At 40.9% G+C, this 24,233-nt stretch overlaps 1 protein-coding gene across 1 annotated transcript in view; it reads left to right on the top strand.

Annotated features, from left to right (window-relative positions):
* Wdfy4 (WDFY family member 4) overlaps window positions 1-24,233 on the top strand; it is a 271,706-nt gene that overhangs the window by 102,322 nt on the left and 145,151 nt on the right. The window contains exons 24-32 of the mRNA XM_078042593.1: window positions 1,135-1,287; window positions 7,173-7,246; window positions 9,076-9,237; window positions 9,815-9,906; window positions 11,928-12,027; window positions 13,939-14,144; window positions 14,895-15,064; window positions 17,019-17,144; window positions 22,813-22,977. Coding sequence (XP_077898719.1) covers window positions 1,135-1,287; window positions 7,173-7,246; window positions 9,076-9,237; window positions 9,815-9,906; window positions 11,928-12,027; window positions 13,939-14,144; window positions 14,895-15,064; window positions 17,019-17,144; window positions 22,813-22,977 — 1,248 coding nt within the window. The remainder of the gene's footprint in view (window positions 1-1,134; window positions 1,288-7,172; window positions 7,247-9,075; window positions 9,238-9,814; window positions 9,907-11,927; window positions 12,028-13,938; window positions 14,145-14,894; window positions 15,065-17,018; window positions 17,145-22,812; window positions 22,978-24,233) is intronic.

Genomic DNA, 24,233 nt, shown 5'->3' with positions numbered 1-24,233 from the left:
AAATTTTGTCTGGGCTTTTAAAACTTTTTTGTGCTTCATTTACCTTTTCTGTGTACTTTATTTTGGTTTCTTTTTTTGATACTGCAAGTTGAACTGAGGGTTGCTTAATTACTGAGCCATGTCCCTAGCCCTTTTTATTTTTTATTTTGAAAAAGGTCTCACTAAGTTGCTTAGGGCCTCATGCCTCACTAAGTGACTGAGGCTAGTCTTGAACTTGGGATACTCCTTCCTCATCTTCCCAAGCTGCTGGGATTATAGGCATGCAGCACCATACCTGGCCCTAATTGGGTTTGGATAAGGGAGGAAAGAGTGATTAGATTACAGATATGTCAAAACAGTGACCAAAACAGTTTGAAAGATATTGCCTATTTGCTTATAACAAGTAAGGCTTCCCAAGGGCATACTGATAGAGGTGACAGGTATGTCTGGGAGAGATAGACTATGTAAGATGAGAGAGAGAATTGAGTGTGCTTGAGATGAACTGAGAATCCTGACAAGATGGATGAGAACTCGGATACCAGTGGATGGCCCAGTAGCCTGTGTTTTGTAACCAAGGTCCACAGGGCTGTGAGGGTTGGTGAGATGCATCTCCCTAGGCTCTGAGATAGGTTTAGTTACTGAGTGCATTGCTGGGTTCCCAGTGCCTCCATCCTGGAATGGATGCTTGCACTTGCTGGCTTTCTAGTACAGCAAAATGACATCTGGAGGCTGAAGCAAGGCTGGGTGTAACTGGCCTCGTAGGCAGGAGGCGGATTGTTGCCTCAGTGTCTGTGGGATGGTTATGCATGTAAAGGATCCAGCAACAGAAAACGAGAAGGAGCACTGAGAAACCAAGGAGGAAACCAGGAGAGAGTGGCATTTGGGGAACACAAGGGAAGAGAATCAGGGAGAAGCTGGAGTCTCAGAGAGAGGCCAAGTCACATGAATACTGTAAAGTGGACACTGACAAGGATGTGGCCAAAGAAGTTGGTGTGGATTTTTCTTCTGAGATGATGGGGATGAAGGATGGTAGCTTCAGAGAGCAGGATTCACCCACAGCACTGACCCAAGGTGCCAGCAGGAACAAGCAGTTGCAAGAAAAGGAGATCCCACCATGTGATCATGAGGACCCACTTTGTGTTCCAATCTTTTCAGATAATGGCATTTCTCTTGCGGAAGAAGACTTCTCTCCTAAACCATCGAATTTTTCAGTTGATCCTCTCAGTTGCTGGTACAGCGGAGCTGGGCTTCAGGTCATCTGCCATCACCAACATAAGTGTCTTCCAGCATATTCTCTGCAATTTTGAGGTAAATTAGAGCCTGGTTCTTAGTCATTCAGGAGTGTGTGTGTGTGTGTGTGTGTGTGTGTGTGTGTGTGTGTGTATGTGATGATAAAATATAAGAAGGTCTGGCGTTTGCTCTAAGCCCTGCAGGTCTGATTACTCCATAGTCATGGCAGCACTAGGAGGGAAAACCAAAACAGTTTTGGAGCTCAGAGGCCCTGGTTTGCAGTTAAATCCTACAACCTATGGGCCGTGTGACCTTGGGCAAATTTTCTAACCTCTCTGAGTCCCATTCTTCTTAAGTGTGCCATGGAGACCATTATCTCTTCCCCTCAGGTTTCGTGGAGGGTTTAAAGCAGATAGTACTTAGGAAAGGATTTGAAAACTGTAAAGTACCATATGCATATGAGGGTTTTAAAAAAATCATACCAATTCCTTTGGATGGTGCTTTGTGGTTTCCCAGTGACCTTTTAAGAGAGTGGCCTGAGAGGTGCTGAGGGGGACACTTGAAGATAAGTGAGGAGGGTCAAGGTACTTTGGGTGAATCAACCTGTTTGTGAACAGCATTATTTACTGAGTGCCCAGTGGACTCAGGTAATGGCCAGGTTCTGGTCACATCACAGGTCCATGACCCAGTCCCTCCTCACTCCCAGATGGGCCCAGGGCATAGTTAAGATAACACTGTGGTGTGCTAGGTTCAGGTCTGGGGCCGCTGGGGAGGGGGAGTGAGAGCAAAGTCAGTGCAAGCTTTAGGGATCAGGGGCTCTGGGCTGAGTTTGACAGATTTCAAAGAAGAAAGGCCCTTTCAGGTGGAATGTGTGCTGTTTGCAAACACAGTGCCATGGGAACAGCCAAGGGGATCTGAAAGCCAGTGGCTGCTAGACGCCTGCCAGTTTGCATCAGGTGTGGGCAGGGATGAGGCTGAAGTGGGAGAAGCTGGGAGAATGTGCTCAAGGCAGAGTGAATACTTCAACCTACACATGTTGAGATCCATGGGAGTACTTTGAAACTGTTCCTTTGTTTATTAAAACAATTAACGTATGGGGGCTGGGGATATAGCTCAGTTGGTAGAATGCTTGCCTCACATGCACAAGGCCTTGGGTTCGATCCCCAGCACCATAAATAGATACATAAATAAATAACATATATAGTCAGGTGTAGGGGTGCATGCCTATAATCCAGATACTCAAGAAGATGAGGCAGGAAGATCCCAAGCTCAAGACTAACCTTAGCAGTTTAGTGAGATCCTAAGTAACTTAGTGAGACCTTGACTCCAAACAAAAAATGAGCTGGGGATGTGGCTCAGAGGTAAAAAATAAATAAAAAAACATGCTTATTAGAGAATACTTTTAAATTACAGAAAATGGGGCAGGGGCATCTCCTATTTTCAAGAACCCATCAACTATTATCAAATTCAATGCATTATCTAACTATGCATTATATTTACCTACATGCGCACACACACACACACACACATATACACACACACATATATATATATATATATAACAAATTTATATAGATAAATATATGTAAATAAAATATATTTTTTCTATATTATATAAAATCATAGTTATGATCATACTTCAGATATTGAGTTCTGCCTTTTCTCACATAACAAATACATATAAAATTTTTCATTACAAACACATACAAGCCTTGGTCTGATGTCAGAGTAATATTCTCTCATGTATAGAATTCCTGGCTTCTATTTCTCTATTGCCAAATTCTTGGATTATTCTTATACTTTGTTGTGATAAATGTCATTACACCAGCACTCTTGTACATCTCTTTTCCCTACTTTTAGAAGCATTTCCTTAGAATAAGTTACCAAAGTTGAATGATGAGGATGAAGCCTTTATAAACACTTTAGATTGTTAGTGAGTTTTGCTACATTGCTGATATCTAAGTATCTAAGGATATTAACTGTAGAATGACATGTCAGAATTTTATTTTATATATGTTTCTCTGTTGGCAAAAGCCCTGGGGCAGGGAGGTTAGTCAAGAGATGACTGAAGAAATTCAATTGAAAGATTTTGAAACCTAAATGAAACAAAGGCAGTGAGACAAAGATGAGGATCAAGAAGAAATAATAATTCAAATTAGAAGGGACTTAGAGTTGAATGACAGGGTGATGCTATGTGTATAAACATGGTTGAGTTGCCACTGAAAGCAGGGCTGGGAGAGAAATGTGCGTATTAGAAAGGAAAAATCATTTTGAAATTAATGAACAGAACTTTTAGATCAAAAAGTAACAATGACCAACCAAACAAACAAAAATAAAATTCAGAGAAAGGAGGAAGGGAAAAGTAAAGATAAGATTATAAATTAATAAGATAGAAAAGAAAAATATCAAAGGATAAATAGAACAATTACTTGTTTTCATAAAATAGATAAATCTCTGTTAGGATTAATCAAGAGCAGGAGATGTAGCTCAGTGGTAGAGTGCTTGCCTATCATGAGCAAGGCCTTAGATTTAATCTCCAGCAAAAAAAAAATATATAAATATAAAAAGTAAAAGTACTATAAAGGAATGAACAATTACAGAGGTAATTAAAAATAAGAAACTTTGTGCCAATAAGTTAGGAAACAGCACATTTGAACAATCTCACAGAAAATTCACATTTCCAAAGCTTACTCAAAAGGACATAAAATCCACAAATTATCGTATAATCATCAAATAAATGGAATCATTGGTTTAAATATTCACACATCACATCCAAAGGAAACTCCAGACCCAGGGATCTTATAGAAAAATTCTACCACTCAGGTAATAAGCCATTCTGGAAATAGAACAGATTATACTCTTAATCCATTTCATAGGCTAATCTTAATATCAGAACAACAACAATGAAAAGGATGGTACAGAAATGAAAAAAAAGTACATGCTAAATTAATCATAGCTACAAAAATCATGAATATGATATTAGAAAATAAAGGGGAAGGAGTTTCAGCCTTTGTTTTTGTGTTTTTGTTTTATTCTTTTTAGTTACACATACTATTTTTTATATAAATTCATTTGACATAATTATAAAAGCATGAATATGATTTGCTTCAATTCAGTCCCCAGTACTTCTCCTTTCTCTGCTCTCCTTCCTCCCCTGTTCCCTTCTGTCTACTCTACTGATCTTTCTGCTTTATACTCACAGATTCTTTTTTTTTTTAATTATTGCTTTGTGGATATACATGATGGTGAGATTTGCTGTGGTATGTTTATATATGTATATAGGAAAGTTAGGTCAGCTCCATTCCACTGTTCTTCCCTTCTCCTGTACTTCCTCACTCACTCTCAATCCCCTTCCTCTACTCCATTGATATTTCCTCTATTTTGATAGAATTTCATGCCCCTCTTTTCTTTCCTTTACGTTTTCCTTAATTTTGAACCAAGATGGAAAGACATTAAGTCTGAAAGTAACTTAGAGTGAAGAGGCAGTAAAGGGGGCAGTTAAAACACTAGCAGGAGAAGAAATTGTTGGTAGAACAAGTCCTTAAAGAAGAGGGAGGAGCTTTGGAGATCTCACTCCTCTGTGAGATCTATGGTGACCTGTTTGTAGAAGGGGAAGAACAAGAAATTGAGAAGCAAGGAGGGATAGGAAGTTGAGAGGCAGGGAAGGACAGGAAGTTGTTAAGTGAGGAGGGACAGGAAATTGAGGATATTCAAATCTTATATTCTGGTTTCTTAAAGAAGGGACAGATCAACTAATTTCTGAGAGTTCTGAGAGTGAGATGGTCTCAGGGATTGGGGAGAGCAAAATCTAACACATTATCTATTTGATATTCAAACAGGTCTAATTCAATATCTCAATGCAATCCTTAGTAGAGGTTATGTGACATAGGCAACAACCAAAATTTTAATTATCCATGTTTCCCCAAACTCAGACATTTAATATTGTGTACAATGACTTCTAGAAGAGCCAAGCAACCTTGGAATGTGTTATTATTGTTCTAAGGGCTGGAAGTGAAGAGGAGGACTGGAAACTTCTATAGGAAGGATAAAGGGGCCAGCATTAGTGAATATCACAGGTTCATGTCTTTCTAAATTCTGCAGCTCCCAACACTGAGGATGACATACTGTTTGCTGAAAGACCAATTTTGTGAATAAATATTTTAAGTATTCAGGGTTCTTAGAGTCCTGCACATGTGTATGTTGGGGGTACCATACTTGGCTGCCTCATCTGTACCCCTATTAGCCATCCCCAAAAGCATTTGTCCTATCTCTGGGAACATTTGGACAGTGACTGTGCTTATGAGGGTTAGAATTCTGTCAGACTGCTTTTGGCTTAAGAACAATGTACATATGTTATGTTGTTTTATTTTGCTTTTGTTTTTTTTAAATTGGATGGGTTATTATTAAGTGCCCAGTATGTGTCATGTGTGATACTGGGTTCTGGGGATTGGAGAGGGATGGTCCCTGCATTTGCAGACCTCCTGATAAACTTGTATCCATTGGAGCTCTTTTGCATTTCTCTTCAGTAAGAGGACAGAGCCGTGGGCACCTGCCTGACTTCAAAATATTGATTTTCAACCCTATGGGTCACTGTCTGCCTACAAGGACCCCAGTGCAGCGGCAAGAGAATAAGCTCCTGATCAGAAGGAGCAGACTTTGAAACCAGTCTTTGTCAACCAGAGACAAAGGGTGACTTAGTGTCTTTGTACCTCACCTCATTTTCCTCTATAAATGAAGATGCAGGGGTTCCTCTTTATCTGCAGTTTTGCTTTAGATAGCTTCAATTACCCATGGTAAACCCAGGCCCAAAAATATTAAATGGAAAATTCCATAAATAAAGAATTTATAAGTTTTACATAATTTTATTAATAGCATATTAGGATAATTATCTTATTTTACTATTATTTATTATTGTTAATATATTATGCCTGATTTATAAATTAAACTATATATATTATATATATATATTATATATATAAAATATATATATTTCTGTACTCTCAGCAATTTCAGGCATCCATGGAATGTCTTGGAATGTATCTCCTTGTGGGTAAAAGGCAACTGCTATAATGGTGTTTTAGGACTTTTATGGAATCTCTTGCCTTGAGCTAATGGTATCATTTGTAAGTGTGAGCTTTTTTTATGCTCTTGGATGTATTCTTATAGCTCCATGTATGAACCTTCTATATGCTGGGCCTAATACTGGAATTGTCAGCATTTAAAGATGAAAAATAGTGAAGCTCTCTAAAATGACGTCAAAATGAAATATAAAGGCACACCATCAATTCTTCCAGAGAGGGAGAGTAATCAGCTCCATTTTTTTTTGCTATGATTGAAGACAATCTGAATGATAAACCTCATCCTCAGAATCTCTGTGCACTTGATATATGTGTCACTCATAATTCTCTTGTGCAGTCTCTGGTTTGTATTTCAGATTTTATTGATGAAGGTGCTGAAGATAGTATTGCATACCAAGTTCAGTGTGGCTTATTTCATTATAGTGTAAAACCTTAAAGGCAAAATCTGGCTTCTAATTCCACTCCTACCACTTGCTGGTGGTAAGTGGAACCTGTCACTCAGCTGGCCTGTCTTATTCTATTTTCTCATCTGTAAAGTGGGAACTCCATAATTTGCCTTGCAAAATTTAGTGTAGTCAAGATGCATCTCCTGTGTGGTCTCATTGGTTGTGGCCCATGACTGGGCAGACATAGGAGATAGGTGTCCTTGGTTGCAATCTAAACTCACATGAAGCACCAGGCAGCATTAGAGAAGGGGAGGAGATGAATGCATTTTTAAGCTTTCCTCCTGTGGTAGGGAGGCATTTCCTACCTTCTAGGTACCAGGAGAGCTGTCTGATCATGCAGCTAGTAATTCCAAGTGAAGAGACAACATGCTCAGCACCTGTCTGCAAACCCTCTGTCACATGCTCTTTGGTTGTAGCATGCATTTGTTTTGCCTTACAGCTCTGGATGAATACTGCAGACAACTTGGAACTTGCCCTCTTTTCTCATCTTGTGGAAATTCTTCAATCACCAAGGTATGCTGGTTTCTGGCAGTTTCAGAGTTAAAACTAACATCTTAATGTCAGGGCAGGATGGCTAGTGGGAGTACTAGAAGGCAGGATGACTAGATTCCTTCCCAGCGGATCATGTGTGTAGAACAGATCTCTCTCCTCTGACAGGTCTCAGGAGAGGAAACTCTGGGGCCTCAGAAGCTTCTGTAGCCTCAGGGGCTAGCACCTAACCAGGGTTTAACAAGTGTGGCTAGCAAAGGAAAACACTTTCATTCTTCATTTTGCATCAGCCCATTCTCTCTCTAACTGACGTCTTCAAGTCAATTTTTGAATTAGGATTTTTTTTTTTTTGGTTGCAAGTGGCAGAAATACAACCCAAACCAAAGGAGGAAGGAAGGGGGAAAAGAGCAAGGAGAGCAGGAAGTGAGAAAGAAAAGCAGTTGAAGAAGGAATTCATTGGCTTGTACAATAAAAAGCGTAGTTGGAACCTAGGCTGGGTGGAACCCCCATGATTTCATCTGATCTCTGTCTCCCACTCTGCCTATGCTTCCCTCTGAGCTGGCTTATTTCTGCAGGCCTTCTCTTTGGCAACTAGGTGGCTGCTAGGCAGCTTCATAGAGCATATCTGGTCTCATTGGACCAACTTGGGTCCCATGACCTGGCTCAGAGCACAGATGGGAAGGAGTTAGAGAAAAGGGGGTTAGAAAGAAGTAGTTCCAAAGTCAGAGTTAAAACTAGCATCTGTCTGTCTACTGCTCACCAGGGCTTTGACCAGAATAAGGGAGAAGGGAGACAGCAAAGCCAGCTTATCAACCCCTCTACTTCCTCATGGCCAGACCACCTTAGTGACCATCAGCACCTTTAGTGTTTTTAATGCATTTTAAAACATCTTTTCTCTTGGACTCATTATTATTGAATAACTATTATAAACCCACTACATTTCATACCCCATTCTTACTGCTGGAAAGTTAGAAAAGAATAAAACACAATTCTGTGGAGAAGGAATATGGAAAGACAGCCTGCTCCGGTAGTGACAGGAAAAGAAGAGAAAGTAGCTAGAGCTCACAGGTGGAGGGATGCACATTATTCCTGTTCAGCCCATTCGTGTCAATCACACAGAAATGGCATGCTCCTCACTATCCCTGTGTCTCAGGAATGTGGAGCTTGGCAGAATTTAGCATGTTAATACCAAAAAGAAAGTTTAAGAGGAGGAATCCACCAGAATTCACACCCCACCCCCCATTTTTCATTTTCTGTAGCAATACCTGTTGTTTTCTTAGAATCAGACATTTACCCTGAAAGCTGTTTCTTTGGGGGAGTAGAATTTACTGGAAATTGGCTCTGTGATTATCCTAAGGAGGGGGATGTGGATACTTGAATTCTGTCTTTCTTGCCTTTGACTCTGTGGCATGTTTATCTACTTTGTGGTTTGGGGTGGGCAGGAAGATCACACACCCAGACAGGCTGCGAAGGGCCCTGTGCTCCTGGTTGTTGGGAAGTGCTCCTCAGTCACATTTATGTCTGCTGTCTTTGTTCTGAGTTTTCTGAGGGTAGCATTAGTTTTCCCTGAGGCTTGGAATTTAAAAGTCAATAATTGGGGTTTGTCTTTGAAGGCGGTTTCCAGGGGTGGGAGTGTGCGGTAGGTGGATGAGAGGCACATGCCCCAGCAACTCTGGCACTTGGCAGACGCATATTGGATGGGTGTCTGACGGCATTTTGACAAGTTGCCAAGAGAGCATAGGAGTCAGAGGGCCATGGAAAAAGCCTAGTTTGGAAAATCTTTTTAGCAGAAACACAGCAGATTTGGTTCATTACAGTAAAAGCTTTTATTGCCTCTCTCCTGGGCTCACCAGGGAAGGACCCAGGAATGCTGAAGTTGCTCACCAGGCACAGCTTATACCTCAGCTTGTCTTCCTTTTCAATGAGCCTCGCCTTGCCCCTTCCAAGATCCCCACCATCATTGCCATTCTGGACTGTCAGCTGAAGAGCCACTTCAGCATCTGCGATGTGCTCAGGTACCTGGCCAAGCTTCCCCGAGGTGAAGGGCAGGGCCCCATACTATTTCACAAGGGAATATAGACCCCTCTGTCTCATCATACTCAACTCAATCTCACTTGGAACCTTCTAGAGGTTTCTGTTTGAGGCTGAGAGTTAGGAGAAGAGGAGGGCTTTCTTGATTTAGGATGAGAGGCAGGTGTCCTCAGCAGGGCTATCTGTCTTCTGCCCCCTGGTATTCAAATGCCCCTGCTCTGCTCAAGAATTTCCATAAGCACAGCCATCCTTAGCAGCTGATGGCCAATGTCTGCCTCCTGCAGAATTCCCAGAGAATGGTCCCTGCTGGTACCACACTCAGCCTTCTCTTTCCTGCTGCCTATCTGATATATTGATCTAGAGGAGTCAGAGTTAACATCTCTGAAGAATCCCGACAAATTCTGGAAGTCTCTGGAAATATTGTATTGATCATAGAATATCACAATTCCCCTCAAACCCTCCCTCGGTCCTTGGGTGGATCACTTAGGAAACACTAATGTGAGATTAGGATACATGCACTGAGCCCCTGTTGAGCTTGTCCTTTTTCCCTGTTGCATAAAGGATTGGGCTGTTTATCGTGTACACCCTCAAGCCTTCATCAGTGAACGAGAGGCAGATCTGCGTGGATGGAGCCCAGGAACTTTCCATGCCTGGTGAGAGGACCTTTCCCAGATGTCTTTGTCTGAAGGCAGCAGGATAACCTTCACAACGCCTCCAAGGCACACATTGTGAGGTCATTTTTCAGAGGGAGGGGCTGAGGGAAAGGAAGGGGAAAGTATCTGCAGCTGGGCAGTGATTACAAAGCAGTGGCTCGGGAGGCCAGAGTTTAAAGATTAGGACCACCAAATCAATTCCTATCTTCCTGCTTCAAACCCTGGAGTGGCATCTGAGGGCTTCAGGATAGTCAGGTCCCTATAGACCAAAACATGGGATCCTTGGTGCTCTGGCCTCCCTTCCTGGTTGAATCACCTCCAACCCCAGTGCCCTGATAAATCTCAACTCCAGTGCTTGCAGATCCCAGCATGTGCGGGTGTGGCCTCTATCCTTGCTTTGGAAATGCTTTTTTCCTCCAGAAATGCCACGTCCTGCCCACTCCTTTCTGCAACTTCCCCCAATGGATGAGCTGTCCCCCAGTCCCAGCAGGCCAGATTAAGTCACCCACCCTGTGCTTCAGAAACCCGTGGGGTTCTTGAAATGCACAAATTTGTTATTTCTTTCTTTAAGTCCCTCTCTCTCCCTAGATACAGAACAGCAGCCCTATCTTGTTCCCTTTGCCAGGGTGATGTGACAACTGCTTTGTCCCAGATCCTCTAGATCTGGGCTATCCCAGATTGGAGCCTCTAACCACATTTATCCATTAAAAAAATTTTGGGAGGGGGTATTGGGAATTGAACTCAGGGACACTTGACCACTAAGCCACATCCCCAGCCCTGTTTTATATTTTATTTAGAGACAGGATCTCATGGAGTTGCTTAGTGCCTCACGTTTGCTGAGTCTGGCTTTAAACTCATGATTCTGCTGCCTCAGTCTCCTAAAATGCTGGGATTATAGGCATGTGCCACTACATCTGGCCCGTTTAAATTTAATTTTAAATCAATTGGATTAAATGCAATTAAAAGCTCAGTTCCTCACTCTAGCCACATTTCAAGTATTCAGTCACCACACAAGGTCAGTGGTCACTCTATTGGCCAGGGTAAATATCAGACAGTTTAATCATTGTAAAAGATTCTCTGGGACATCTTTACTCAATTTAGATAAATTATATTACCTTTTATCCTTTGAATAAGCCTCAAAAATGGGAACTATATTCCCATTTTGCAGAGGAAGAAGCTGAGGTCTAATGAGATTAGGAACTTAATCAGATATTAAGTTCTGACTAATCTATTTTGGATAGATTAATCTCTATTTTGGATGGATCCAAATAGACATCTGATTCTGCTCCTCCAAGCTGTTTCATCATTCCTATCTCTGTGCATGGTTGTAGTATAATAAGTTATTGGCAGGTAGGGAATGAAGGAATAGACAATGGGCCAAGAGTGGGCTTACTTGTTTCAATTCCCTTTTTCTATGAACTTCATTCTGAAACTTGAATCAAGCACATTAAATATTGTTTACCTGTTCTTTGGATTAACAATAGTGACACTTGAGAAGTCAAGTTACTTCTTTCACTGAATCTATGTACCTCTGCTATGGTTCATTTTCTAGTTTTAGTATAACATAGAAGTGCAAAGAAATAGCCTGGAAGTGAATCGAAAGCAGAAATCAAGGGAACAAAGATTATAGTCTTGACCACTTCATTCCCAGTGACTCCCACAATACCAGCACATAGTAGGAGCTCAAGAAATGTTGTAGCTTATGATACACCAAAAAACAGTTCTACTGGAAGATAAATATTATCTTATCATTTTTAGGATTTTTTTTCTTTTGAGAATAGGTAGCATTAAATATCTCTAGTTAAAGGGAACTCTAGGAACATTTCCTGAAATTCTTTATAAGCATTACATTTAAGTTTAGATTTGAATGCCAAAATTTTGAGTCCCATCCGTGTACCAATTCCTGGGTAAACTAAGCATTTGATGAATATGATTGCTTGCTGCAGCAAATATTATGTCTCTTTACATCCGTTTTCTCTCAAATCTGAATTCTCTTTTTTTTTTTTTTTTTTTTTTTGTAGCTGGAAGCCAAACATCTGGAAAGACAATCTGGCTCCGAAACCAGTTGCTGGAGATGCTGCTCAGTGTAATATCTTCCCCCCAACTTCATCTGTCCTCTGAGTAAGTAGCTCCAGGAAGAGCAATTTGGCAGAAGGTTGCCTCATACAGGGTGCAGTATTAAAACCTTTTCTTAATGAAAAGTTTAGCATCTCTGAGTCTGTTTTCTGCTATGTGTTTTCTGCACTAGTCAGAAAGAAAATTATATTCTCTCCACCCAATAAACCAGACCTTGCCCTGAGATATTCTGATGCAAATGTTCAATGGGCATGAGTAACTAGAAACAGATTTGGTATAATTTCAATAAACTCCTTTTGTCACCATTGCTATCATGTAATTGTTATTGTTTTGGCAGTTGTGACAATTGCCGACTTTGATGTCCTGTACTTGGCAGACAACAGAATGGAGAAATGGTTAGCCTAAATAACATCTATCAAGGAAAAAGCTTGCCAGATTCTTCTGCTATTTACTGTTAGTTGCTTTAGTTATTTTTCCAACTTGGAAAAAAGAAGTATCTGCCTTCAATTAACTTTCAAAATAATGTGTAATGATAAAGCTGATTCCATTAACTCTCCCCACTGCTGGCCTGCAACCCCGGAGTCGTTCGTGCAACACCTATTTGTTAAGTTCCTGCTGAATGCATGACACTCTTCTTGGCCCCCAGGATGCAACATTGAGCAAGTGTGCCCAGTTCCTTGCTCTTCCTCTTTACAGTTTAGTGAGTATGTGTATTTGGGGTTGGAGGTGGAGACGTACCCATCTGTAAAACAACCCTGCAAATAGTCGTTAAAAATTTACCAGCTTTTACATTCTAAAATCAAAACATGATAAAATTGGAAGATGCCTTGGAGAGGAGCTAGTTGGCTCTTTCCTTTTCCATCTTTTTGAAAGGAGATGTCGTATAGCACTTGAGCACCTGGACTTTGGCATCTGGACCTTCTGAGTTGGAATCACAGGGGAGGTTTCATAAGGCCTGTGTGCCTTTCTCAGCTCATCTGTATGAGAATAAAAATAGATGGGTATCCCTGAGAACAGTATATGAGATACTGTAAATACTCCACAAGCTAACTGTTACCATCATCACCACCATCATCAATACTATCATCCTCACCATCATGATCTTCATCTCTATTGCCTTCATTACCACCACTACCATCATCATCATCACTGATTAAAATGACCAGAGCATACATCAAGTGCTCTGCCAAAGTCATCCAGTTAGTAAACAACAGGGGTAGACACTTTCTTCACTCCTAGTCCAGTGCTCACTCCAGTGCATACCAGCCACACCCTCACAAGGCCTCCTCTAGCAACTCCTAGTGAGAACACAACCCAGCTTCTGGTTCCCAGAAGGCCAGTTCTTTGCGAAGTCAATCATCCTTGCTGGAATGACCACTCATTCCTGCAATTTTGTTCCTTCTTGTTCCCCCCAAGTCAACATTCTCCAGACTCATCATTTCAAAATTAATTTTTTAAAATGATGGGTCATCATGCTTTTTTTCAGGCCTAAATTTGTAAAGATGTATAAATATTGGACTTTTGCATTTAGATGAGTTTTGACAGGTGTCTTTTAAAAAGAAGGTAAATAAACATTATGTTTTTTACATGACTATATTGATGGTAATTAAATGATGTGGATGGCTTTTTCTATACTGTGTAAGTAGTGAAGTAAGGATATTAAGGGGGCATGCATCTATTGATACGTAGTTACCAATTGCTTTAAACGGAGTTGAATGAATTAGGTCACAGCCATTAGTAGACAAATTTATCAACAGTGCAACAATCTTGCCAGCATTTTATTTTACATTCTTTTAAAATGTAATATGCACTACATCAAGTGATAGTCAAACACTAACCTTTAACTTACCTTTCCTCAAGGACTCATGAGGCTGGACTTCATTTCTCTTTTCTGATCATGTCATTTGCTTGTGAACTAAAAGGTTGTATTTACTGACCTCCATGCCCCACCCCCAGGTCAAAAGAAGAGATGTTTCTGAACCTGGGACCCGACTGGTTCCTGCTGCTCCTGCAGGGCCACCTGCATGCCAGTACTACTGTGCTGGCATTGAAGCTGCTGCTACACTTTTTGTCAAATCCCTCCCTCCGTGGGCGATTCAAAGATGGCCTTCCTGTAGGATCCTGGGTGGAACGAAGCACCGAGGGCATGAACATTGTGATGGGTGAGCATATGGCTGTCTCCAGCAAGAGGGCCATCTCATCCTGGCGTGTGAGTGAGGACTATGCCGGCCCTTCTCCAGTTGGGATCTTTGCAGCTCCATGCACTTGATCAGCCCCAGCCTCTTGCTCTTTCTTACAGGATCCCTCCACAGCCTCATCGCTCTTCAGTCTCTGGTGGCTGTTTTCCTTTTCTTAAAGTCTCCTACTCTGTTTACTCACTGGGCACTTCACATACTGCTTCCTCGCCTCTTCTAGCAGGTGTGGATTTAAATGCCACTTCCTCCAGGAGAAGAAGGGTCCCACCTGAATTGGCACCTCTGTTAATTCTCTCTGCTCCTATTATTTTCCTCTATAGTGTGATTTCTATTCTGAAACATAGATTAATTTAGGTATCCAATTGCTTAATGTCTGCAGGGCCCACTACACTGTAAGCTTCATGAATGTCTGTAATCCTTTGTACTTTTGAGTAATATATCCTTGTTGCTTTATATGAAGTTCCTTGTTGCTTCCTACACAGTTGGCATCTATTTTCTATCTTGAAATGAGTGAATGAATAAATGAATGAGCATGTCAACAATAGGAAAAGGAATTATCATTGAGCACTTTCTTGTGCTCATCTATGATAACATATATTTTAGCAAGTGTTTCTATGGTATGGTGGGTTGCCGGGGCTCCCTTATTTGTCTACTCCCACCATGACCAGAGCAGTTGTTCTCAACCTGGATTTTGTGCTTTTTCCCCTGGATCAATAGACAACCTGAAGAGCCATCCTTCTGTACCTGACCAGAGCCCCCGCCTGCTTCCTGGGTTCCGTGTCTTGACTGCCTTTCTGGCCCTGCATGTTCATATTCCTGAAGTCTACCTCATTGTGTCCACCTTCTTCCTACAGACGTCACTTACAGAGCTGATGGACTGTCCAAAAGTAGGTTCTTCGATCACCTCTGGGAAGAGGGACACACTTTGTTTTCTGATTCCATGTGATTAAGGCAATTCCCTAAGACTCTCTATGCTTGCCTCCCTCCAATTCTACTAACTAGAACTGTGTTTGATCTCTTTCCTTCTATAGCGATCCCATACACCTGGACAGCTTTCAAATACCTAACCATCAGCCCCGTGACTTCCTCAGCCTCTGCCTTCCATCACCTCCACCCCCTCAGCAAATATGAATGACATCAGGCTCTTTTTAAAAGATTTTCTCTTTCCAGACATAGGGAAGTTACTTGATGATAGAGTGTCCATGTCTCAGCAACCCATCTCCACCACCTACTTAGTTATGACCTCTTCATCAATTCACCAACTTTTATCCATGGTTGCTGGGAGAGGTTTCCCAAGGCTGCTTTTGGCTTCCTTTAACTTCCCTGGTCTACTCATTCTGTACTTTACCTTTCTTATCCATCCTTTCAGTTTCTTCTTTTCTAATGATTCTCTCCTCACAGACTATAGGTATGTTAAATTATCAACCTTTAGCAACCGTTACCCTATTTAACTCTTTCCTGTTTCTCCTTGGCCAAGTTTTTCCAAAGAGGAGTTCATGCCCATTGTGCACACCATCTCACCATTCATACTCTCACTTGTTCACACCAAGTCCAGGTATTACTTGGATTCCATTCCTACAAGACCAAGTTTGAGCTCTAGAGCTAGCATCTTGGGTTACCTAGCTTGTCTCTCCAACCTAACTCCAACTTACCTTTCTTCATGATGTGACTGTATTGGATCATCACCCCATTAAGACCAGATGCTTTGTGCTCACCTGACCTGTGTGACCTTACTGATTCTTTTCTCCCTCATCACTTGCCTAGTGGGAGTGTCCTCCCCCAGAACTCAGCTCCGGTGTTACCTTCTACATAGACCCCCAGGCATTTCCTCAGATGCACCAAATACAGGTACCTCTTAGACACAGCTCCAGAAGCAGAGATCCCACCATTGTTTTTAAACTCAGCTTTCTAGGCACCTGACAAATATCAGATTTGGAAATTGTTTCTTGATCTTATGTAGAATTAACTGAGCTGAATTAGGGAAAGGACATGGCTTGGCAGAGAAAGTTAAAAATTCACTTCTCTTGCATATCCTTATATTTGACAAGATTTAAATCTTATACACTAATAGGGTAGCTCACACTTCAAGATAAAGTTCTGAATATAACTATGCTAAGTTTAAAAAGACCTGAATTTTTTATTTCTCTAACAATGTATTATAGGAAGCAAACATCTACTAAGTGTCAGGAAATATGATAGATGCTTTACATATTTTATTTTGCTTGATATTTAAACAATCCCATGGGGTAGATAATGTGATTTTCCATTTCATAGAGAAGAAAACTTAACTGCCAAGAGGCCAAATAGATTTCCTGAGCTATTAAAAAGGAAAAGGCAGGGCCTCTTGATTCTAAACTCTAAACTGTTTCCTCTATACTGCACTTTCCCCTGAATCTTTGAATTCATCCTATGCTTATATAATTTAATTTACTAAAAGGTATTAAAATTAATTAAGACATTGAGCACTTATGAAGTCAAACCATAAGAACTAAGCTTTTGAAGAAATCTTATTTACTTATTTATTATTTATTTATTGGTGCTGGGGATGGAACCCAGCACTTCACATGTGTTAGACAAGTGTTCTACCGTCGAGCTACACCCCAGCCCAAAAGAACTAAATTGCCACAAGTTGCTAGTGGGTCTTCAGTACCTTCATGGGAGTGTGTTTCTCTTATTGACCATCAACCGAGCTGGAATTTTCCAGATGGGCTAACCACTAAGGCTGCTACTATGCTGTTTTGCTTTTTTCCTTGGGAGTTCCTGGGAAACGCTAGCACTGGCTACAAAGCTGGTCCTGTTGGTTTCCACAAGTCTCCTTATGGCCTTTGCTTTCTTCTTAAGGACAGCCTAGATGCCATGCTTCATTGGCTCCTGAAGAATCACCACCAGCAAGAAGTCCTCCGGGATGGACTGTGCACAGAAGGGGCCCTGCTGCTTCTAGAAATGCTGAAAGCCACCATGAGTCAGGTGAGATTCATTATCTACTCCAGAGGTTCTGTTGGGAAGGCAAGTTTGGAAAGGTCATCTTGACTCTTCTCAGCAGCTTCCCAGAAATGCCGATGTCTTAGTCCATTCTTTGTTACTATAATAAAATGCCAGATACCAGATAATTTATAATAAACAGAGATATTTAGCTCACAGTTTTGGAGGCTGTGAAGCCCAAGAGCATAGCGTTGGTATCTTCTTGGCATCTTGTGAGGGCTTTCTTGCTGTATCATAACATGGTGGAGGGCATCATATGGTAAGACAGAGAAAGTGCGCTAGCTCTGGGCTCTCTTCCTCTTCTTATAAAGTCACTAATGCCATAATGTAGGCCCTACCCTTATGACCTCATTTAATTCTAATGACTTCCCAAAAGCCTCACTTCCAAATACCATTAGCATAGGAATTTAAGGACTAAGTTTCCAACACAAACTTTCAGAGGTCATATTAAAACCATAGCATCTGGTAATAAGCAAGATAAAATAGAAAAGGTAAGTTAGATTGCCAAGAGACACTTATTTCTCATTTATTTAAACATTTGATTTTCTTCCCTGGGAGATTTACTGTTTTTAGTCAAAGGAAAGATCTCTGAAGTGGAAGAGGGGCCTCTCCTTCCAAGTAACTCACCCCTACCAGGACAGTTGGAGTGACCAAGAATGACCTGTGAGGTGTCTTAGAAAAGGCAGTGGCTACCAGCTATAGACATGGCAGAGGCTTCTGGAGTAGGTAGCCTTTGATTTGGAGATACAGTAGACATGGGTGTTTGGTGTTAATTTAGACCTGGAAGCAAGTGTGAGGAGAGAAGAACATGTGGCCAGTGAACAGGAGGAATTATTAGTCACATCAGTGTGATCTTGCATGAAAGGTTCAACTTTGTTCTGCAGACATCAAGGGCACAATTGGGTGCTTGATTGTGTGAAGAAACTTCATCGATTTTTGTAAAATGATACACAATTATCTTCTTTAACATTTAAATAAAATAGAAAAGCAGAAAATAAAAATCACCTGACATATACCAGATATGACCTCTATGAACTTCAGAGGATCATCCCTCTGGACATTTCTTGAAGGTCACATCCTATCCTTATAGAGGATGAGATCACAAAAATTCTTTTTGCCTTTCTTCCATCCACATTTTTGTGAACATATTTCCATCTCAATAAAGTGGGAAAACATAGGAATAACCTCTATTTATAATAAAAATTTATGTTAATTTTCAAAGTGCTTGTTATAAAAAACCTATAAAGGACTTTCTTGAAAAATCATCTTTTCTTTCTTGTTTGATGGCCTCCTGGAGTGCAGGATAGTGAGTCAAAGAGCATTTCATGCATTTTCTATTGGATGCACTTCTCAGAAAGATTGCACGTATATATGTATTCCACCATTTAATATACATCTCAATATCTTGTATAGAAGTACTTGGGCCCAGCCTCATAGTCTCAACAATATGGGCAAATGGATGATAGTTTCATACTTAGGTTCTTTTTGCATTTATTTTTAATAAATTTAAAACCATTTTATAAGTTTATTAACATTATATATTTCCATGTAAATTTCTGGTTTATTCTTTCATCTTTTGCCAACTTCTCTTTCTTTCTCCTTCTCTCTTGCCCTGTCTGTGGTTATGCTGAGACAGTCTAGATCACATTTTGTACTTTTTGTAAATAGGAATTTTTTAAAAAGGTCTTTTAGCATGTAATTAGATGATTTATGCTTTTTTCTTTTAACCAGTTACCTATGATGAATTACATCAATAGAATTCTTTGAATTCTCATTCAATTACTCTTGTTTTTTTAATTGTACTTCCTTATTCTGTTTTTGCAAATGTATATTGATGATTCTGTATGCATATTTATAAATGATATTAGGCTGATGATTTCTTTTTGTTTTATCTTTGTGAAGTTTTGATATCAATATTATGCTAGTTTTATATTAAGAATTTGTTTCTTTTGTATTCAAGTAGATGTTTAATCTATAATTCATATATTATTTAAATGCTTCTGTGAAACTGGCTGTATCTGAATTTTTTCCCTGATTATTGATTTGTTTAGTCTTTTAAATGTTTTCTTAACCCAATTTAGTTAATTGATCCTTAAAAATAACTACCCGTTTATTCAGTTTGTACAAATGGTATTGTGTTGCTTTCCATTGCTATAACAAACAAGTATCTGAAGTGAGCAAATGGGTTCATTTTGGCTCACAGTTTTAAAGGTTTCAGTTTAGTTGGCCTCATTGCTTTGGGCCTGGGTGGCACATCATGGCAAGAGCGTGCGATGGAGCAAAACTGCCTAATCTATCGCCAAGCTGGGTCAAAGGGGAAGCGGAAGAGCACAAGTCCCACAATTCCCTTTGAGTTCATACCCCTCATGACCTAAAGACCTCCCGCTAGTCCTCTACCTCTTCAAGTCTCCACCCATCTCCAAATAGCACCAAACTGGAAACCAAGCTTTTGACACGAATGGGATCTTGGAGGACATTCAGGGTCTAAACTGTAGCAGGTCTCTTATAACTCACAGTTTTCTATGTGTTATTTCTCTCTTCTTATTCTTAGTTTGAGGACTCCTCCTACTTTATCTTTACCACACCCTTCCTGTTCAGGAGCTGGTCTTATGGGTTTAAAGAACTAGATTTTGTATATCTTTATCAGTCTCCTGATTTTTTAAATTTCAATTTCTAAGATTTTTATATTTGGCCTTTCCAGTTTTATTGTTTTCTAAAACTCCTTTGATGACTATTTTCTAATGTGCATGTGGTTAAGCTTTTTTTTTTTTCATTTTAATCTATCCTAGTCTTATTTTTGTTCTGGTTAGATAATAAGATATGTACTTTTTTCATCTTTGAGAAATGTATTCATTCTATTGTAGGCCTAATGTACGATTAAGCTCATATATTTAAGATGTGATTTTTAGACTAGATAAAAAACAAGACCCAGCCTTCTTATATGTGTTGGAAAGACAAACATATGCAATGAGAATGATGCTACTCACGGATTCAGTACAATGAAGATACCTGTCGTGAAAGTATCTTTTACCAAGAACAGCAGACAAGTATCTAAATATAAAAGGCAAAAACTAGAAGGAGAAGAGAAAAAGACTAGAAACCTAACTGTGGGAATAACTAACTCGAAAAGTTCAGTTTATTTTACTTTTTCTTGAAACTTTATTTTGTTTGATATTACACCTTTGACCAGTGGTAACCACAGATTTGACTGCCTGTCCTTGAACTTGATGTAAATGGAATCAAACAGTACATATTCTTTTGCATCTGGCCTTTTTCACTCATCATTACATTTTGGGATTCACTCATGTTGTTATGTTATCAGTAATTCATTTTTTCACTGTTGAATAGTATTTTCTTGTGATAATTAATCACAACCATTCTGGCTTGTTTCAGCTTGGAAACATGCTATATACCTATCTTTTGGTGGACATATGTACTCCTTTCTGTTGCAAATATATCCCAGGAGTGAAATTGTGAGTCATCAGTTACACACATGACTTACTTTAGTAAATAATGCCTAATAGTTTTCCAAAGTGGAAAAACCAATTTACATTCTCTCCACCTTTTTTTTTTCTGGAAGGGTTTTAGTTGCTCCACATCCTTGTCAGTTTTTTGCATTGTTAGAGGTTTTGATTTTAGAAATTTTGCAGCATGTTACAGTGTTTTGGAAGAGACAGGGTTGTCTCCATTGTGGAGGTGTAGAAACAGAAGTTATGGGGGTTAATTCATCCAAGCAAGGTCACAGAGCTCAGGCACAGTGGAGGCATGTGTGTCCAGCATAAGCATCATGATTCTAGGTCATGTCCACGCCTTGACCTTCAAGGGAGTCTCTGTTACTTGGCAGATCAAATCCAAATTCTTTTTTTAAAAGGGCAAATACTCCTTATGACCTCACCTTCTAGCTTCTTCTGTATTTACCCTGTGCTAGTCATTGCAAAAAATAAGCTGCATCTGAAATGCCTCATTTGCTCCTCATTATAACTTTTGGAAATAGGCCATAGCACGATCCTTTTTCTGGACTTGGAACTCAAAGCCTAGGGAGATTAGGAAGCTGGTCCAAGGCTATGCTTATTAGTAGGTGGCAAAGGCAGAGTTCCATCCAGATTGACTAACTACAGAGAAAGGTCTCTGAACACCTTTTATTTCTCATATTCACCTATAAATCTAATATTGTGCTATAAGAACCTATAAGAGATCCAGATGCAGGTGACTTCAGAACTCTTTCTCTCTGCCTCCCTGCCCCAGCCTATCCCAAACCCTCTCTGGATTCTGGACATGTGATTCCAGTCACCCCACATGTCTTGTCTTTTTTCTACAATTAGAATTGAGTTTCCGGGCTGGGGATGTGGCTCAAGCGGTAGCGCGCTCGCCTGGCATGCGTGTGGCCCGGGTTTGATCCTCAGCACCACATACCAACAAAGATGTTGTGTCTGCCGAGAACTGAAAAATAAATATTAAAAATTCTCTCTCTCTCTCTCTCTCTCTCTCTCTCTCTCTCTCTCTCTCTCTCTCTCTCTCTCTATCACTCTCTCTTTAAAAAAAAAAAAAAAAGAATTGAGTTTCCCAGTTTGAGACATGGTCCAGGCCTGGGAGCTACTAAGCAAACATGGTATTCTAACTTGAGCTTACCAGGCCAGTTCTGAGAGTCAGGCTGGAAGGGACGTGAGGGAGCCATGCAAGGGAGGGGCTAGCTCTGAGTAACGAGACTCAAAGGAAGGGCCTGGTGGTCACTTGGAGTGTTGGTAGGAGTAGGCTAAGTGTCACTCAGTCTGTTTGTCAACGTGGCCATGCAGCAGATGATCCTGCAGCTGGGGTTGATCAAATTTGAAAAAAGTTTTCAAATTTCCTGTATCCTATCCATTCAGGACAATAAAACTTGGGCAGCAACTGGATACCCTGGTTGGGCTCAACTGAGTCTCTGGACAGAGTGACTGGGCAATCTGTCAAGGGAGTTGAGCTGTAGAAGGTTACGAGGGCTCAGTCAGGATTTAGGGTGGTGGTTTGGCCATGTTTCCAAGATCAGCAGGGAGAGAGCTCATGATGTGTGGGAAAACTGATGCCTTGGCAGGTGCCTGGGCACCCGCTCAGTACAACATGATCCATTCCAGACCCCCTGGCTGGCAGGAAAGTCTGGGTGAGAGTCTATAGGTGGGAACATCAGCACTGGGTCCTGGGAAGGCTGGGTTACCTCTGATGGGCTAGTCCCTTGAGCACTGGGCTAGGGAAGACTGGCAAGTCCCTTAAGCACAGTATGCCATGTCTAATCACTTAAGGGATTGTGTGGGAAAGCAGCAAATTTCATACCCAATCTCCTGGGTTCAGTTCCTGGCTCTGATTCTTACCCATTGTATGACAAGAAATGGAACCTCTCTGGGCCTCTGTGTTTTCTTCTGTAAAACAAGAGTAAACACAGAGACTACCGCAGAGGGTAGAAGAGGAATGGGTGTTAAGCACTGTGTCCACACATAGTAAACCCTTCCCTGGTTATCATGCAGTACCCAGTGCCAACCTGCAGTCTTAGGTGACTTACAAGAGCATGTCTTGTGGAGAGCCTCCATAAGGAAGTTTTCTCCTGAGATTTCCATTCCTCTGGCTGACTCAGGCAGCCCCAGTCATGCTGCCATACACTGTGTCTCATGGATTGTGTCCTTAGCCCTTGACAGGTTCTGAAGATAGCACCTGGGAACAGACATTCCCAGTCACTGTGCTGCACTTCCTCAGCCTGGTACACCGCACCTACTCCCAGGACCCGGCGTGGCGGGCCCCAGAGTTTCTCCAGACCTTGGCTATAGTCACCTTCCCCTTGGGAACCCAAAAGGTAAGGCGTGCCGCTGCCCTGTACCAGAGAGAGCAGGTGTGAACTTCACCATCCTTCATGGTGAGAGGCTAAATTCCTCCCCACCTCCCAAAGTTAAAATACACTTAAAGCAACTTGACTGGAACATTCAATAAACAACTTGGGTAATTTTCCTTTTCTTGGCTGAGATGTATGTAACTAGAGGTCATTTTCAGCTCTGGGACTCAATCATTTGTTTTGAATTCTTAGGAATGAGAAATTTGATGGTAGATCAAGTCCAATTCTATATGGAATATTCACACACTGGTAATAGGAAACAGTGAATCCTTTCCAGGAAGCCTGTTGCCTATGTGCCATTCAGGGGAGGGGGTGGTACTTTTGTCCTGTTTGCAGGCCCCTTAGGACATGACTCAGATCCCCTTCCAGGCAGTAGGTTTGTGAAGAACCAGCTTAGAGCCAGAAGAACCAGGGAAGATAGAGGACCGACTTGGGTCTTCTGTCTTCTGTGATGAGCAGTTGAAGAAGTAACTTAGGGAAAATGTGAGTTTGTCCCAGCAAGTCAAGGGGCAGCCAAGTTGAAGGATTTATAATCCCAAATTGGGGGGCTTATAATCCAGGACAAGCAACTAGGCAAAGTGGCACACACCTGATATTCCTATAACTTTGGGGGCTGAGGCAAATTTGATTCCAGTCTCAGCAACTTAGGAGACCCTGTCTCAAAATAAAAAACACAAAGGTCTGGAGGTGTAGCTCAGTGGGAGAGCACTTGCCTAGTATGTGCTAGGTTCTGGGTTCATTCCTCAGTGTCTGTTGGTCTGTCTGTCTATTTATTTCATACACACACACACACACACACACACACACACACACACACACACACACCCCTACCCATGACAAGCACAGAGCTAGGCATGGAGTGTATGCTCCATAATCATTTGCTAAATCATCAAATGAATGGGAGAAATGTTCTCTTAGCTAACCTTTCCCAGGGGTGTGTCCATGTTGGCACATTGGTCCCAAACCTGGTGCTTCACATAACACTAACAGCAATCAGAAAGAGGAAAGTAGAATATGAGACTCAGAGACAAAGTGGTGCTCATAAGTCTCATCTCACAAAATGATTGAGAAAACAAAGTATGTCACAGTTCCTGGGATTAACATGCAACAGAGCTAAGATTTAAATTTTGGTCTCTCACCCCAAAGCCTGAGTTTTTTACATTTAAATCCATGTGATGGGTTTAAAATAAAGTTAAATAACTAATAAAATTGAAAAATAC

Source organism: Ictidomys tridecemlineatus, chromosome 1, assembly GCF_052094955.1.
Source record: "Ictidomys tridecemlineatus isolate mIctTri1 chromosome 1, mIctTri1.hap1, whole genome shotgun sequence".
Taxonomy (NCBI): Eukaryota; Metazoa; Chordata; class Mammalia; order Rodentia; family Sciuridae; genus Ictidomys; species Ictidomys tridecemlineatus.
The sequence above is the reverse complement of the archived record's forward strand: the minus strand, read 5'-3'. Positions and strand labels throughout refer to the sequence as shown.